This window comes from Stegodyphus dumicola, chromosome 7 (assembly GCF_044657685.1).
Source record: "Stegodyphus dumicola isolate Sdum_Otavi_A_Nest chromosome 7, ASM4465768v1".
NCBI lineage: Eukaryota > Metazoa > Arthropoda > Arachnida > Araneae > Eresidae > Stegodyphus > Stegodyphus dumicola.
Window position 1 is genome coordinate 122,196,083 of NC_140774.1, and position 18,095 is coordinate 122,214,177.

At 34.4% G+C, this 18,095-nt stretch overlaps 2 protein-coding genes across 4 annotated transcripts in view; one reads left to right on the plus strand and one right to left on the minus strand.

Annotated features, from left to right (window-relative positions):
• ppan (Brix domain-containing protein peter pan) overlaps positions 1-1,507 on the minus strand; it is a 46,874-nt gene extending 45,367 nt beyond the window's left edge. Inside the window, exons 1-2 of the mRNA XM_035369409.2 lie at positions 1,373-1,507; positions 531-701 (exon numbers count right to left, since the gene is read on the minus strand). Of these exons, the coding sequence (XP_035225300.1) occupies positions 531-701; positions 1,373-1,393 (192 nt within the window). The 5' untranslated portion in view covers positions 1,394-1,507. The remainder of the gene's footprint in view (positions 1-530; positions 702-1,372) is intronic.
• Positions 1,508-8,529: 7,022 nt separating this feature from the next.
• LOC118197852 (renalase-like) overlaps positions 8,530-18,095 on the plus strand; it is a 37,766-nt gene continuing 28,200 nt past the window's right edge. The window contains exons 1-2 of one of the 3 annotated variants that reach the window (XM_085820776.1): positions 8,530-8,746; positions 9,914-10,013. In XM_085820776.1, the coding sequence (XP_085676902.1) occupies positions 8,632-8,746; positions 9,914-10,013 (215 nt within the window). In that variant the 5' untranslated portion in view covers positions 8,530-8,631. The remainder of the gene's footprint in view (positions 8,747-9,913; positions 10,014-18,095) is intronic. The other 2 variants (XM_035369408.2, XM_035369407.2) reach the window with 2 other exon arrangements.

Genomic DNA, 18,095 nt, shown 5'->3' on the forward strand with positions numbered 1-18,095 from the left:
AAACTTCTGTATTAGAAACTGTTATTATAATATGCTGAATGTATTCAATCTTATAAAGGTAGTTTTGATTTGAGCTCAACTTGACGAACCAGTGACTCAGTAACATGTTTATTACCCTGTTGCCTCCATAATGGTCTTATATCACATGCTTATAAAAAATGAATAGCATCACCTTCATTGTTTAGTAAATCCCACAGACCCATGTCAAATTATAAACTCTATTCTGCATTTTATAAGTAGTCTTAAAACGTAGTGATGTTATACGGTTCCAATAGCTATTAATTTGTGTTACGATGTCGTAGTTGGCAACTATTTAATCTTTTTTGGTGAATTGACTTTTTCTTCCTTTAAGCTCAGTCTTGTCTCATAATTTTACTTTTTTGGAGAATATACAAATAACATTTCAATGTATAATAATAAACATATAGCTAAAAAATAATACAAAGAATCCAGCCCAAATAACAACTTAGCCATGCTAAGTGAAATGCACGAGTTTCATTTAATATTTTATATTCAATCTGTAATCTTACTTTTAGATGTGATGCTGTAAATGGCTCCATTATTTTTCGAAAATTAAGCATCAACTCAGTGGCATTCTTTCCCAGTCTACTTCTGTTTATGACAAAAGAATGTGGAGCTTTCACCAATTCTTCAGGTTCGACATCACATTTATTTTTTGCATTGCGAGCGGCTCGTCCTTTCTGTAAAAAAAAAAAAAAAATCATGTATCACAAACTTATAAATAAAAGATATAAACCGATAATCCCGCGATGAAACCTCACTTCTGGTTACCATGATAGTTTTCACTTTGTTTTTGCTTCCTGATTTTATTTAAATGAATAGAGATTGATGTGTACATGGACAAATTTAAGCCAGTGTGCAATGCCTAAATTGTGCAATTCTAGGATGTTTTTTTAAGTGAAAACAGATCGATGTGTACAAGGGCACAGAGTTTGTGCAATTCTTTGACTTCTTATTTTGGTTTTGTATAGCGGCCACCTTGAATTGTGCCTTCATGGCGCCGAATTTGGCATCAAAAAGAATCGCCAAAAAACAAGGGGCACCCAATTGTAAACTTTTACCAGCAATCATAATATCCCTACACTTCACATTCTTATCCCGACAAAATATACTGTTAAAAGGATTACGAAATTTTTTAATGCACATGAAATAAACAGAAATCATGTTCCTTTAACACCAATTTTTTAAAAGTTCTGCAAAAACGAATAGAACTTCCAATGTATATTTTAAGAGCAATTAAATTCTAAAAACTATTTATGGTACGCTTCTTACAGCCTGAGAGGGGAAACTTCGTAACTGCAAATAAATACAGGTATATTTTATATGTGAAGAAAAATACAAAAATATTTACTTTATGCTTCCTTTTACCCATGTTTATTTCTAACCACGAAGTGTAAATAATACGTGCTTTTAACACATGTGCTGTTTTATGTTGGGTTGAGGATATTTTAGCCTGATATTGTTATTTATTTTTTCCTCTTCTACATGAGATGAAAACAAGATGTAAAACATAAAATATAAAGAAAAATAAGATACGAAAACACTTCAGAAATCTTAATAATAAATTAAGAATTCCAGTGATTGTTAGTGATATACTGTTTCTTATAAGCTAATTTATATGGCCGAACTGAGGCTCAAAACTCGTGATTCACTCATGTTGCGATGAAAAAGTTTTTCTTTTAAACACAATTGTTATTGGAAACACAGTTTGTGTTATAAGATATCTTTTTAAATGCTACGAAATTCTTTTCTCTCTTTATAACTTTTCTTCTTTAATAGCTAAGCTTTATTATTCGCCTTGTGGGCAGAAAGACTTGGCGGATGCTAAACAAGAAATCTTTCTACTCTTCTTTCCGTAGAGCATAATGCAGCTATTATTCTGTTTACTAAAATTAAACTTTATACACTGAATTTGTTCATTTCTGAGATAATTGTATTTTTCTTTGGTAAAAGCGCAGAATAGGCTGCATCAACAAAGTTCAGTATGAGGAGCTGCGTGACGTCATTAAATGGGTGGGACTAAGCTTATGACGTCACAATGTAGTCTCGCATTTACACTACGTGTACTTTCTATTTTCTCTTAAAAATAACAATAATAAATTGTTTATTATTGTAAATTAATATCAAATTAGTTACTTTTAATTTACATTTATAACATTTAAGTTTAGGCGTTACTGATAATAAGTATAATAAATCGTTTATAAAATTACCATGATACAGTGAGCGAATTCTACCAATTATTAAAACGATAAACAACGTCGCAGTCTCTAATAGTTGTAGAGCTTCAATATTAAATTATTATTTTTTTTATTAATTTTTTTTATTTATACAAATAAACTATTTTTTTTTTAATTTAAATTCATATTGCGGAACATTTCAATTTTATCATTTTTACAAATTACCTTCTTGCTACGTAACGACATAATTCCTTACATACCAATAATTAGACAATTTTCATTATTTCTAAAAATTTTAAACTTTACGTTAATAAAAAAAGAATATTTTTTATTGCATATGAACATCATTACACAGCTTTCATATCAGTTTCTAAAATTCCTAAATCACGCTATATTCTGTGCAGGCATGCTACAATTCTACGCATTAATAAATAAAAAAATCTAATTTCTCAGAATGAAAGAAAATAATATAATAAAATAAATACTACAAACTTGGAACACTAAGCAATGCTTCACATACGCACACACACACATATTATTTGCAATTACGATACCAAACACTACGTATTAAAATATGAGGTAAACGTTACTTCAAGCGTTAAAGTTTACAGTTTTGCTACTGTTGAGTCGATCGTCGGACTATCCATATATATCGTAAATCGGAAAGCGTTATAAACATATCAAAAAACAAAAAATTAAAAATACAATTTAAATGAAAAATTATGTCTTAAATATAATTCACAATTAAAACAACAATACAAATTTAAAATACACAAACGATATGTTAAACATTGCACATAAATAAAGTCACATTACTCCTCGACATCACGCACAACCTCGTTTTCCCTTTTACACAACGATCAGTATTCGCTCGAAAAACATTAAAGAATTCCACAAACTCGGTGTCCTTGTGCTCATTTATCTATTTTCACTTAAAGAAAAATCAGACAATTGCTCAAACTCGGCATTGCGCACCACATTGGCTTTGCCCATGTGCACATCAATCTATTTTCACTTAAAAAAACATCCCAGAGTTGCACAAACTCGGCATTGCGCACCACATTGGCTTTTCCCATGTGCACATCGATATATTTTCACTTAAAAAAACATCCCAGAGTTGCACAAACTCGGCATTGCGCACCACATTGGCTTTTCCCATGTGCACATCGATCTATTTTCACTTAAAAAAACATCCCAGAGTTGCACAAACTCGGCATTGCGCACCACATTGGATTTGCCCATGTGCACATCGACCTATTTTCACTTAAAAAAAACCCAGAATTGCACAAACTCGGCATCGCGCACCACATTGGCTTTGCCCATGTGCACATCGATCTATTTTCACTTAAAAAAACATCCCAGAATTGCACAAACTCGGCATCGCGCACAAACTCGGCATTGCGCACCACATCGGCTTTTTCCATGTGCACATCGATCTATTTTCACTTAAAAAACATCCCAGAGTTGCACAAACTCGGCATTGCGCACCACATTGGATTTGCTCATGTGCACATCGACCTATTTTCACTTAAAAAACATCCCAGAATTGCACAAACTCGGCATCGCGCACAAACTCGGCATTGCGCACCACATTGGCTTTGCCCATGTGCACATCGATCTATTTTCACTTAAAAAAACATCCCAGAGTTGCACAAACTCCGCATTGCGCACCACATGGCTTTGCCCATGTGCACATCGATCTATTTTCACTTAAAAAAACATCCCAGAATTGCACAAATTTGGCATCACGCACCACATTGGCTTTGCCCATGTGCACATCAACCTATTTTCACTTAAAAAAACATCCCAGAATTGCACAAACTCGGCATTGCGCACCACATTTCTGGATCTTTAAAACTCAAGCTATGATTGACTTTCAGGTGCGCATACCCTTCGAACTCGAGACAGTCGTACGCTTTCTAACAATCGGATATAATAATCGATCCTGGTAGAACATTCTCTTTAATGATTTCTAGCAATGTTTCGGCACCTCTGTTTTCAACAACTCTAAAGACGCATTTATCTATTCCTCTCTCAACCAAACCAAAAACCCATTTTCCTTCGACTCTTTTACTTCTATGATACTTTTGCTTGCCAAACTTGCTTTCGTCGATTTCGACAATGACACCTTCCCCACCCAACTTAACATTCTCCTTCAAACATAACTCCATGCATACTTCTCTACAAAAACTTTTCCAATCTGTCACCGTATTTTTAGCAATACGTAATTCCGTTCGTATAAAATCATTCCCGCACTTACCCAACCACATATAGGTAACTCGCAAAACATCACACATGCTCAATTTACTCTTCGCAAACCAGTTCTTTCGAATTGATCTTGAAATTCGATGGCTACATTCGCTTTCAGTAACTCTGCACATCCACTCAAAACCGTCTATAAGGTTTTTTCGCTCTACTAGTTTCATATTTGTTCCACAAATTGGGCACTTATACGATATTGCAATCAAACCTTTCTCCATGCACCCCTCAAAAACGCTTTTTTTATCTCTTCGCTCCAACTGATAAAAAAATCCAGATTCAGATACTCATCCATTCTGCAGTAAGCACTGAATTAGACACACTCATCAATAATCAAAACATTCTTTAAGCAAAAGAATTCTTTTCTCTATTTTCAGAAGTTACGGTTATAATTTTTAATTCATGCATTCAATATTTTCAGTCGTTTGCTAATGATCGTTTTCAATCTTTTGGTACCTTAATAATACATTTGTGAGAGATAATTCTTTGCGTTAAATGCTAACACTACCACACAACACACAAAAGTAGATTTATAATTAAAAATATCTCGCGCAGAACATTATAAACCTACCATTTCAACTCAGTTAAAATATAATTTAAGTTTTCTTTAAATACCAAGTTATAGAATACTTATAACTTGTTCTTAAGAAGAGGTGTAACCCATGGACCTTATAAGAAATAGCCTAACCCAAACGGGTTTCCTCCCTCGTCTGAGGCGTTGCCGGCTGTCACCTTATTCACATCCGGAGGAGTAGGGACAACTTGCAGAAATTTAACATTAATTGCCTATTGCAGCGTGTATAATTGTCAAGAGAAAGCTGGTTGTAGCGCACATTTCACAAATTAGAATTTCTACATATTTTTATTTTTGAAATTGAGATTGATTTTTAAAAATTTTAATTTTTTAATTTTGTTAAAAAAAAACACAATTGTGTTCATGAGTGTAGTCAAAGTTGTTATCATTTACATTAAATACAGTCTTCCAGGTGTGTGTAATGAGTGTGTTTTGTAAAGCTGAATAGAGGTAAAGATGGGGAAAATTAATAATAAAATAATAAATTTTGGGGGTCCAGTCACATAACAGTATAAGTCAGGTTTAGAAGCTAACTTTTGCTATAACAGGGAAACTAAAATTTAAAATTTTTTAAATTTAAACTTTTATTTTTTTACATGGAAACCAATATTAGCCTCTACCTTGAGACACAGTAACAGAAGACACATAAGATCAAGATACATATAATATCATGCAAAGTTATACATTAAACTAAGTAACATCATCTATTGCGGTTTCCAACATATTTATATATTCAGAAAACACCATCAGATAAAATCATAAATCCAACACAAGGCGAGATCATATCAGCAAAAATAAATAAGTAAATAAATTACGGAGTTTTTTTATTATTATTATTAATTAATTTTTTTTAAAAAAATAAGCATTTTATTTATTTATTAAGTTAATGGTCATAATTTATTATATGTGTACTATTTTATCAATTTGAGGCACACTGCATTAATATATGCTTTTAATTTAAATAGATAGGAAATATAGATTAAAGGAGCAAAAACTACAACTCTGTACATTCATTGAGGCCCGAGATCGTGTTTTTAGCTCTCGAGACATTCCTCAAAGGGGCCCCAATGGGTAGGGCTAACACTACTGATAAGGGCTAAGGCTCCTCTAAGGAGCCTTAATAAGGGCTACTGATAAGGATAGCGTCCCTACGAGATAGTAACCAAAAAAGAACCACATGATTTAAAGCAATTACTAAGTATTTAATGCCAAAACATAATAAAATGAGCATAATAATAATAATGATCATAATAAATGAATGAATTTAAAGGTACTTTAGTGACAGATATTTGATTTAGCTTAGAGAAAAGAAGTTCTACTTATCTGAACGCTCCGTCTTAGTGCTGCAAAAGATTGCAAGGAAGACAAGACCCCCCAGGTACAGGAGAACTCCCAGCTTTGAGAACGAGACAATGCAGAGGATATTCGCGAAAATTTTCTGAAATAAATGAAGATTTTCCGGAAAACACCTTTGAAAATTAAGGAGCTCTTCCAAGATCCTGCCTCCATCGTACGTGATCACAGCGCCCTCCTCTTTAAGCAAAAGACAGACAGACAAAGTAGACAGATGTCTTGTTTTGCACCCGCTAAGTCTTTCTGCACCGATGGGCGAAAAATCAAGCATAGGTGCGAAGGAAAGGTATATAGAAAGAGGGGCAATTTCGTATTTGAGGAGAGTAAAAAGGAACTTCGTACATCTTGTACGAGTTCAAAAGGCCAGGAAGAAAAGATGGGACAAAATAAAATTTAAAATAAATGGCCCAAAAATAATAGAGGGAAAAAGAAAAAAAAAAAAAAAAAAAAAAAGGGCCTATAGAAAGAAAAGAAAAAGAAGTAGAAAATATCCTAAAATACGATTGTGTCCATGAGTGTAGTTAAAAGGAGAAGAAACTGTCTTCATTTACAATAAATAGTGTCTCACAGGTGTGTTTGTGTAGTGAGTGTGTTTGGTAATGGTGAATAGATGTGTTACTGGGAAAAAAACAAATATTGACGGTGTTAAAATGCTTCGTATCAAGGTATTTAGCATGGAATATAAAGTAATATGTACGCTTGCATCCTGAGATATCAACAAAGGTCATCAAACAAAAGTATATATTAATTTAACCAAAGTAACTTATGCTACTTTCATTCTCAACATTTTCATACATTTTTCAAAAAGCAGCAGCAGACTAACAACATAGAACCATATACAATACAAGACCACAACCGCATACACCCAAAAAATAAATAAATAAATAAAATAAAATATAGATATATATATTTATGTGTGTAAATAACTGAGTATATGTATTAAAAACACAAATTAAACAGTATTTATTAATTTAACTATCATAATTTATTACAAGATTAATTATTTTACTATCATAATTTATTACTAGTTAAATAATGTTAATATAACACAATGAGGCACACTGTTATTTATATAAGCTCATAGTTCTAAAAATTCATTTAAGGCGGTGAAGAATAAACCATCCCTTACATATGGACATTTAACAGATAGCAAAGAACAGTATGAGAAAAAATCGGTGAGGTATAATATTATTTAAAGGCGAAACTATATTCAAGCGATCTAGAAAGAAAAGAGAATCCAGAAGATCCGAGAGGGAAATAGCGCGATGCCCAAATTATCCCTCTCATCCCCAAATTTTCCCTCTCTCGAGATTCTTTAAGGGCTTTGTAAGTGTTGACAGACGTGAACTGATAACGCTGGCGTCTGTTTCGAGTTGATACACAAAGGAAGCCACAAGCAATGGCAATTTCAAGTATTTTTTAATGCTTTAAACTGATGAAAAATTAAGATTTATTGATTTAAAGGTACTTATTTATAGAAATTTGATTTAGTTTAGATGAAAGAAAAGTACTTATCTTAAAATTCCAGGCTTTTGGAGTATATCCTTACATTGTCCGCTGTTTTATTCTCGTCAACATCGGAGCCGAAATTCATTGGAATGATATAGGTTTTGTAGGGGAAAAATAAACATTTTTCAAAGAAATTTAATTGATAATCACCAAGAGGAAAGCTCATAGTTCTAAAAATCTGTGGCTGTGTGATCACCAAGGCGAGCGCAGGATCGTGCTGCCGCTTGCCTCGGTGATCACACAGCCCCCGCTTCTAGAAATTACTAGAAAGCAATATGAAGGACGAATCTCTTTAAGCAAAAGAATTCTTTTCTGTATTTTCAGAAGTTACGGTTATAATTTTTAATTCATGCATTCAATATTTTCAATCGTTTGCTAATGATCGTTTTCAATCGTTTGGTATCTTAATAATACATTTGTGAGAGATAATTCGTTGCGCTAAATGCTAACAATACCACACAACATACAAAAGTAGATTTACAATTTAAAAAATCTCGCACAAAACATTATAAACCTACTATTTCAACTCAGTTAAAATATAATATAAGTTTTCTTTAAATACGAAGCTATAGCATACTTATAACTTGTTTTGAAGAAGAGGCGTAACCAATATTACGTCATAAAAAGGCGTGTCCAAGCATAAGAGAAGTAAACACAGCATCGACTGATGCAGCCTATTCTGCGATGTAGCCTTTTCTTTTAAATCTAAAAATTTTATTGATTTAAAAATTAGTAATTATGCATCGTATTTGCATAGTAGGGGCAGGTATTACAGGAGCTTTGACTGCTATGATGTTAAAAGAGAAATTGCAGCAAATAAGTATCATTATTTTTGAAAAATCTAAAGGAACTGGTAAATTGTTTAAACTAATAATTGTATTTTGTGTGTGTGTGTGTGTGTGCGTGCGTGCTAAAATTTCGCTAATCTTACTTTTTTCTGTAACTGACTTTCTCTGAGCAAATGTGTAAAACCAGTTATTCGAATATATTCTTCCTTGTTTTATTTTTCTAATCTTTTAACAAGAAAGAACTGAAAAGAAAATAGTCAACAGTTATGGTTTGAATTTCATGATAATTACCAAGGGAGATTCTTCAAAATACTAAGAAATAAGATACAGTTGAGATATAAATTCACGACATAACCTAATTGTTATTTTCATTAAATAATGTTGAGAACTTGAGTGCGTAATGAATAGTTGTTATTAATGCTCATATCATTATCTTATACCATAATATCATCTTATCTTAAGCATTTTTTGAAGTAAAAAGAAAGTTTGGATCCTCGCAGAGTCCACACCCTTGGCGCGAATGATTTGGTTATGGCGCGTATCGATGCGTACATGGATAAAGTCAATGGAGTGTACAGTGCCAAGTTTGTGCAATACTCTGATGTTTTTTTAAGTGAAAATAGGTCTATGTGCACATGGATACAAGTTTGTGCAATTCATTGACTTGTTATTTTCAAGTTGGCGATTTTGCGTGCAAAGTAGTGTGCACTTTCCCAGTTTGTCATCATCGGTGTGGGCTCTACTAGGATTTTACCAAAAAAATTTACAAATAATCATACTGAAGTCGTATAACTAATTTGCAGTATAATTCATAATTTCACGATAGCCGTTAAATTATTTTGTACATCGAAATTGTAAATACCATTGATTAATATAAGACATAGTTCTTTTTGGCAAATATAAACTGAAATTAACATATTCTACAAAACTTCATAAATGTCAGTTACAAATTTAATTTGGAATTCTCGTAAGTTTTGTCATGTGCAACGTTTATGTTAAATATATATTTTAAAACCTAAAGTTGAACATTTAACTAGAATTGCATAAAAATTCATGAATTATGTATAATATAATCATATGCTTTTATTTAAGTTTGTGATAGTGAAATAATTATCCTCTGCAAAGAATTTTTTCCTGATCTCTTTTACAAAAGCATTTTTGTATGTTTTTAATAATGACAATATGGTATTTTCTAGTGTATTAAAGTACAGTTTCTCTTTTCTGCTGTACAGGTGGGCGTATGTGTACAAAGAGGAGTCCATTTGGAAGTTCTCTGGATATTGGAGCACAGTTTATAACTAAGACATCAGATATAAATCACACACAGAAAAGGTTAGAAATAAATACTGAGATTCTTTTGAAGTGAAAATGTTAAATACGTATACGTCTTTGGTCATTCTAGACTTATTGAAACTTAGGTGCACGGAAAAAAGTCGCCTGGAAAAAAAAGAAATGGGAAGGAGGGCACTCTTGCCAAATAATATTGCCAATCCGAGTTGGAGAAAAGAGCCAAATTCTCATTTGACCAGCAGGGTTATATCGGGCTGTCTTGAGGGAGGCGTTAAGTGCAAGACGCTGAGCTAGCTGCATTTTACCAAGGTCATTTAGGAAAGAGATTTTTTCAAGATGCGTCTGGAAAGATTGCATTTCTCCCCTACTTGTTCTACAATAGATTTATTTCGCAGCATTCTGGTAAGAGATCCAGGTTGAGGGCAGGTCCCCCGGTAGATAAGAATTAATGGGGAGACAATTTTTCTATTCTATTCTATTAATGATTATCGTTCCTGTAACTAAATGATTTCATCAATCCCTTACTGAAAATTAACAGTTTGTTCACAGTCCACAGCTCGATTTAGTCCCTTATTTATGTTCTCGTTAAAGCCTGGAATCCGCCATTTCATAAAATATCTATGTTACATGAATTACCTTATTGAATCGTTTAAAATATATATAATTGTATTCTACGATATAACTAGTTATTTTATAGAATAACGATTGCCCAATTGTTACATAGTACAGATCCTTCGTTAATGTATTTGAAAATGCCTTATCATTAGTAAAGTTGGCACGCAAAAGCTGCTTTACTGCCAGCAGGACTAAGTAGCCTAATAACTTTTATAAGTTTGTAGGGTTTAAATTTTTATTTTAAGTTTAAGCTATCTTTCCTGTCAAGCCTTTACTTTTCCCTAGAATTGCCAATGCCAGAGTATGTAAATTGTAGTAGAACACGCAGTATATTCAAATTTTAGCAGAAGTAAGTTGAGTTTAAATAGAAGGGAAACGAGATTGTATGTGTGCTTCTTGAATAGCGAGCGTGAAGGTTGCTAGGTAGAAATTTAAGAACCTTGTGTTTCGGCTTGTGTGCCTATTTCGGCAGTTCATTGAATCTTCAACTGCTTAATCAGTAAGCTTGGTGAATCTCAGCTGTATCTTAGAATGCGGTTAAGTTAGTTACGATTTTAGAGCCTCGTAGGTAGTGATCTCGTTATTTATTCATCCTGTGATTTATTTTTAGTTTCACATTTCTGTTTTGTTAAAATGCCGGGTCGGCGTAGTTTGTTAGCGTCAAGTGAACGCAGCTGTTATTTCTAAAGTGGAATAAAAAGGGATTTAAACCCTTCTTACGAGTTTTTGTAATTTACAGTTCATAGCAGTCACTACCACTGTTGCTGACAAGTTGGGGCCATGCAACACTATATTGGTGCCCGAACATCTTACGAACTGAGATGGCCGAAAACTGGATGGAAGCTCCTGTACAACTCCAACAGCAAGAAATGGTGAACCAGTTAGAAGGATTTGGATACCTGGTCCAAACGATGAGACTATCTATCAAGCCAAACATCAATTTCAACAGAAAAAATTCAGTTGCGATATTTTTAGAAGGCCTCGAAAATCACTTCCAGTTATACCCTGTGCCTGAAAGACAAAAAGTTGCCATTGCCACGTCTGCACTAAGAGGACAAGCCTCACTATGGTGGAAGAGTATAGGGAAATTTTTATTAGGAGAATTCGGAGGCCAAACATATACCTTTGAAAATTTCAAAATATCATTATTAAAGGCCTTCCCCATAATGAAAGACCGAGCAAAGCTAGAAGCCGAACTGTATAGTTTTTATCAACGTAATATAGAAGATTTGACGGACTTCATTCTGCGAAAAGTTAAGCTGACAAACATGCTATATGGGAAGAAATCCGACTCAGAGATAATTGAAATAATATTACTACCTTCTTTCCAAGATTATTTAGAAATCCGAAATCCATGTACCTTGCAGGAACTCTTCAAGTTGGCGGTCAAGTTCCAAAATTGCAGAATAGCGGAAAAAGCTAGAGGGGTATCGTATTCTCAAGATCTCCGAAGGCAATCCTCAACTGAACAGGCCAGAAACACAAATCGCTCTTATGGGGGAAAGAGCTATCAAGCTAACTCATCAAAGCTCGAAGGTCAAGGCCCAAAAAGGAAATTTGAAAACAACCGTCCGCGTACCCAGAAGGCAGAAGTTGAAAGGAAAGCTTTAAACGAGTAGAGGGGCCTGTAAAAGCGAGGGTTCAGACCCCGGAAGTTTCGAAAAACCCTCAAGAAGATACTTGAACACAGTCATGATAAAGAATTCCCAATTACCAATTATACAAGTCCTGGTTGGCGATGTACCAGTAGAAGCCCTCATTGATACAGGGGCAGAAGGTAATTTTATGAGTGATACATTTTTCAAGAAGAATTTTAATAGGTTACGATTATTTAAAAATAAAAACACGGAAATCATAGCGGCCCAAGGAAAAACCTGTCAATGTATCGGGAAATTATCATTAAAAATACAGATAAAAGATGAAAGCCTTAAAGTATTAATTTTTGTGGTGAAAAATTTGCAGAATCCAGTCATCTTAGGCATGGAGTTTTTAAAGGCTGCGAAAACCAAGCTAAATTTTCAGGAGAATTCGATTATGCTGGAAATGGATCGGAAGGTGGTGGAGCCAGTGAAACAACCGCAGGTAGACCTTAGCCATTTGAGTGTCCATGAAAGCCAAGCCATCCAGCAAGTGGTGAGTACTTTTTCAAACTTGTTTTCAGAATGGCCTGGTAACTGTCAAATTGTAACACATGATGTACAACTAACTGCCGATAAACCCTGTAGGACTAAACCCCACCGGTATGATAAGCAGAAAGAGCAAATTATCGAGGAACACATTCAGGAAATGCTGCAGAACCAGATAATAATGCCCATAAATAGTGAGTACACGAGTCCAGTCGTACTATGTAGGAAAAAGAACGATTTCCCTCCTTCGAATAAAAGGGCTTGGAGGTTTGCTATCGATTACGGAAAGCTTAATAGTATTACTAAGTTCCTGGTTTACCCTTTGCCGGTAATAGAGGAAATTATTAGAAAGATTAAGTCTACGAGATACATGACTACGTTGGACTTAACGTCTGGCTACTATCAAATAGCTATGAGACCTGAAGATATACATAAAACCGCGTTTTTCACAAAATCAGGCACTTATGCATTTTTACACATGCCCTTTGGGTTGTGTGGGGCCCCGTCAACATTCCAGAGAGCTATGGACATTGTTCTAAAGCCTGTCCTAGGAAAATCGACTTTAATCTATCTAGATGATATAATTATAACGAGTAGTACGTTGTAACAACATATTAAAGATTTGGAAGAGGTTTTTAAATTATTAAAAGAGGCCGGTCTTACAATTAACGCATCAAAATGCAAGTTCGCGACTAAAGAACTTAAATATCTGGGTTATAAAATTTTGCAAAACGGTATAGAAACTCAGGATTCAAAAATAAAAGCCATCAAGAATTTCCCACCTCCCAATACCGCCAAGAAACTTTCTTCTTTCCTTGGGTTATGTTCTTATTATCTGTCGTTCATAAAAGATTTCGCAAACATTGTTGAACCGTTGCTAGTAGAGTCAAAAGTCGTTAATTCGGACACCCATAATTCGGAATAATCTATAATCCGGACCTCAAAACTAAAAACTTTTTGCGCATGCGCCGCGTTGACACATGCGCATAGGCGTTTACGCGTGCACGTAAGACCTTTTACGACTGCACATATGAGTGTGCGCAAGTGCAGAATACGTTTTCGCGTACGCGTTTTATGTATAATGGACGTATAAGCTAAAATTATCTATTTCAGTTAATGTTGATGATTGCGTTGTTCCTTAATTTTCAAATTGGATCTTGCTTATTATTTTTTACAGACTGTAAGAGCAATTTTATAAAAGTAAGCTTAAACTTTCGATTAATATCAAATAGAATTTCCGATATATATTTGTTAATATGTAAAGGATCTAAAGCGAAAGTATGTTTTGAAATCCCAAATCTGTTTATCAATTTCACGCTGCTCGGCAGGGGGAAAGCCGCGGCGGGCGCGTAATGAATTGGAAGTTGATCTGTCAGCACTATCCTTATCTTCAGCGCAGATGTTTATTTCATTCAGCGCAGATGTTTATTTTATTTGGCTTATAATTCCTTACCAAATGTAGTATTTCATCTCGATATGCTCCGTCTTTGATATGATTTAAAACAAGTTCCTCGTCATTATAATTCGCTTCCGATAGCGAAGAAAGTGACAGAGGTTATTGAAAACGAAAAAATTTCAATTGACAAATTAGTCGGTGTTCTCGACACAGCAATTATAGGACTTGAACAGCGGAACTTTGTAACTGAACAAGAAATTATGTCTGTTTAATAGAATTAAAGAGAAAGTATTATAACATGAAACGAAGCAAAACTTAAACAACTTACATTGAAAGAAATGTTTAATAAAGTAAACAAATAAATATTAAGCTTTTTCTTTTTGCAAATTTTGATACCCTTTAGATCATAATTGTTCTTTATTTCATAAATTACGGTTTCATATTTTTAATTTTAGAATTTCCGCATTCCATCTTACGAGATTTAAACTGATGATCTATAATCTGGAAAAATCGATAATCCGGAATCGCCGAAGTCCCGACGAGTCTGGATTAACGACTTTTGACTGTAATTAAAAGAAAAAAAAGTAAGCTTACGTGGACAGCAGAAGCAAATACAGCATTTGAAAGGTTAAAAGAAGCACTCATCAATGCCCCTGTTTTGAAATTCCCGGAAGGGGACGAAAACCTGGAAATTGCAGCAGATGCGTCGGACTATGCCGTAGGTGCGGTTCTCGTGCAGAATGGCCATCCTTTGGCATTTTTTCGTAAAACTTTCTTTTCGGATCATGTGGCTGTTGGTAGACTTTACTCGGGGGAAAACCTAACGCCCAGGTTAATAAGATGGGCTTTAAAACTTTAAGAATATAATCTAATAATTAAATATAAACCAGGGAAAGAAAATAATGTAGCTGACGCACTATCCCGAATAAAACTGGACGATGAAGGGAATGAATTCAAATGCGCTGTGTTGACTTCTAAAATTTTAGATTCTAGAGAAACAGTTATTGCTAAATTGAAAGCTGATTCTGAATTTGGAAGTATTTATGCTTATTTAAAAGACCCCGAAATATTTGAACATACAGATGTCGCCGCAATAAGAAGTAGAGCAGAAAACTATGAAATAATAGATAATTTATTGTTTTATACGAAATCAACAAACGAAAATTTTGAGTACAGACCAGTCATCCCAGCCTCTCTTCGATTGAGCATTTTGAAGGAATTACACGACGCGCCAACATCGGGTAATTTAGGGGTCAGAAAGACTTTAAAAAGGGTACACGAGGCGGTATATTTCCCGCAATTATACAAAATAGTAACTGCGTATGTCAGGTCCTGCAGTCAATGTCAATTAATAAATGATATTAATTACAGCCCGGCCGGGTACTTAAATAGCATTTGCACTACATTTCCGAATGAAATTTTAGGCATAGATCTTCTTGGTCCTTTTCCCCAGAGTGAGTTAAATAAAAATAGTTTTCTTTTTGTAATTGTAGATCATTTTTCAAAGTTGACAGAAATTGTTGCACTTAAACGCACATCAGCCAAAACAGTTGCAGATGCATTCTTACACAGGTACATTTTAAAATACGGTGCACTGATAAAAGTCATTAGCGATAACGGTAAACAATTCGTTAGCCAAATTTTTGAAAACATTTGCTCTGGACTTGGCATACACCATATCAAAATGCTTCCGTATATACCACAGGCAAACATCGCAGAAAGAGTTAATAAAAATACTGTAAAAATAATTCGAAGCTATGTTAGCACACATCACAAGCACTGGGATAGCTACATAAATGAGTTAGCCTATGCTTTAAGGACAGCAAATCATGATACTACTGGAAAAACTCCAGCAGAATTATTTTTAGGGTGTAAGTTAATTACGCCAATAGATAAATTATTCTTTGTGCAACAAAGGGAAGAAGAGTTTAAACAAAAAGATGTACAGAAATTTATTGATCAGGCGGTTAAAAGTTCGGATACGGCAAGAAATAGACAGAAACTTTACTATGATCAAAAACGACGTGAAGCAGATTTTAGAGTAGGTGATAAAGTGTTAAAGCGGAAATTTTCTCTATCAAGTGCCCCAGATAATTTCACTGCAAAATTGGCTCCAAAGTTTGAAGGCCCCTATGTAATACAGGAAATCAAGGGAGTCGTATTGTATCTTAAGAACGAGAGAGGGGAAACCTGTAAAGCAAGTCCCGACCAGGTGAAAAATATTATAATCAAAATGATTTTGAAATCCTTAAAAGTTTCTTGCAGGACTCAAGCACAAAAGAAGTGGAAATTCCAGAATTAATGCCACCCGCTCCACCTCCCAAGAAGCAGAGAACAGAAGAGGAACCTAGCCCTTCTACACAAGTTATTCTAGGGTCCCAAAAAGAAGGAAGGAAAATGGTCACACTCCAGTATTCAAGAAGTGCAGGAAATCAACGCCGCCTCGTAAAGAATCTTAGGTAAACAGGAAAAGACCAATTACAACTTCCTACAGTAGAAAAATCTGCGTCAAAGAAACCACTTCCAGGGCCAGAAAGTCAGGAGCAAACAAGGCCGCCGTTCATGAGAAGAAAAAGACAGATAAAGGAATGAAAAGATTGGCACCGACAGAAGAAATTCAAGCAAGATTCCAGACCGGAGGCCGCCAAGACCAGCCGTCCAGGGGCCAAACGGAAAAGACAGCAACCCGACGACTACCACTCCAAGAGGCCAGCATGCAGAGGGCAAAAAAGAAAAAGCAACATGGACGACACTCGGAGGACACTAAGGAGAAGACTGACGTCGATGAAACCTATAACGTGGGAGCAGTTCTGCCAGAAGAGGATGTCGGAGTTCCAATTATCGAAAACTCAAAGATAAGTTAAAATCTTCTATAAAATTTTTTTCTTTTGTTCCGAAATGTTATGCGTAAATACGAAGTTCTATGTTTTGATGGAAGTCAATGTGTCTCGGTTGAGACTTAGTTTTGTTTTACTTTATTTATCTAAGGCAAAAGTATTATTTTCTTTAAGTATAAAATCTAAGAACAAGCAGTTTCTGTTGGTCGAAAGACTAATTCTGTTATGTTAAAGCCAAAATTTGGCCGAAGATAAAAATAACTTCGTATTCTTGTATTAATGGAATATTTAGTTTCAGTGCCGCCAGCTTGGCGAAGAAGGCGTGAAGTAAAATTTTATTTTTATCTTATTCATCTTATTGTAAATTGTAAAAATCATATGTACTAGAATTTTGTAAATATAGGTAAATACTTGAAAGTTATGTAAAAGTAGAATTTAGTCTAGAAGCATAAAATTTTAGATGCTAAAAGTAAATGCTCAAAAGAAACGAGTACAAATCTAAGTATTAAACAGTAGATAAAATCATGCTTTAGAGCAGTGTTTCTTAACCTTTCTAGCGAGTCGCACCCCATTGAATCTGAAAATATATCTCCGCACCCCATTGAAAAAAGTGTTTTAATTTTTTTAGTCTAGAAAAATACATTTTTTGCAAAACTTATTGCTGATTGAAAAACATTATACATTTTATATGAATACAAATTAATATTATTTGTATTAATGACTAGTCTGTTGTTGTTTGTTCATTATTATACTGGCGAAGCGAGGTCCTTTTTTTGCAAGACATACGCGTAAGTCATCACTTGCATTTAAGCGATTTCTCGCTTTAGTTTTTATATGCAAAAGCGATGAAAATCCTATTTCGCATAAGTAGGTGGTAGCAAAGGGTAAGAGTAACTGCAGTGCTCCGTTCGCCAACTCTGGATAACGTTGTAACTGTGAACACCAGAATTGTTGCAATAATTCAGTGTTCCTGTTCGAATTCCATTTGAACATGTCCATTTGCTTCGAATTCCATTTGAACATGTCCATTTGCTCGCATTTCTATAAGTTGATCTTTTTTCAGATCACTGTCATCCATCAAATTTAAGTCAAATAGAAATGGATCCAGTATCCATCTCTGAGTTTTGGTAATATTTCCAGTAGAAAATTA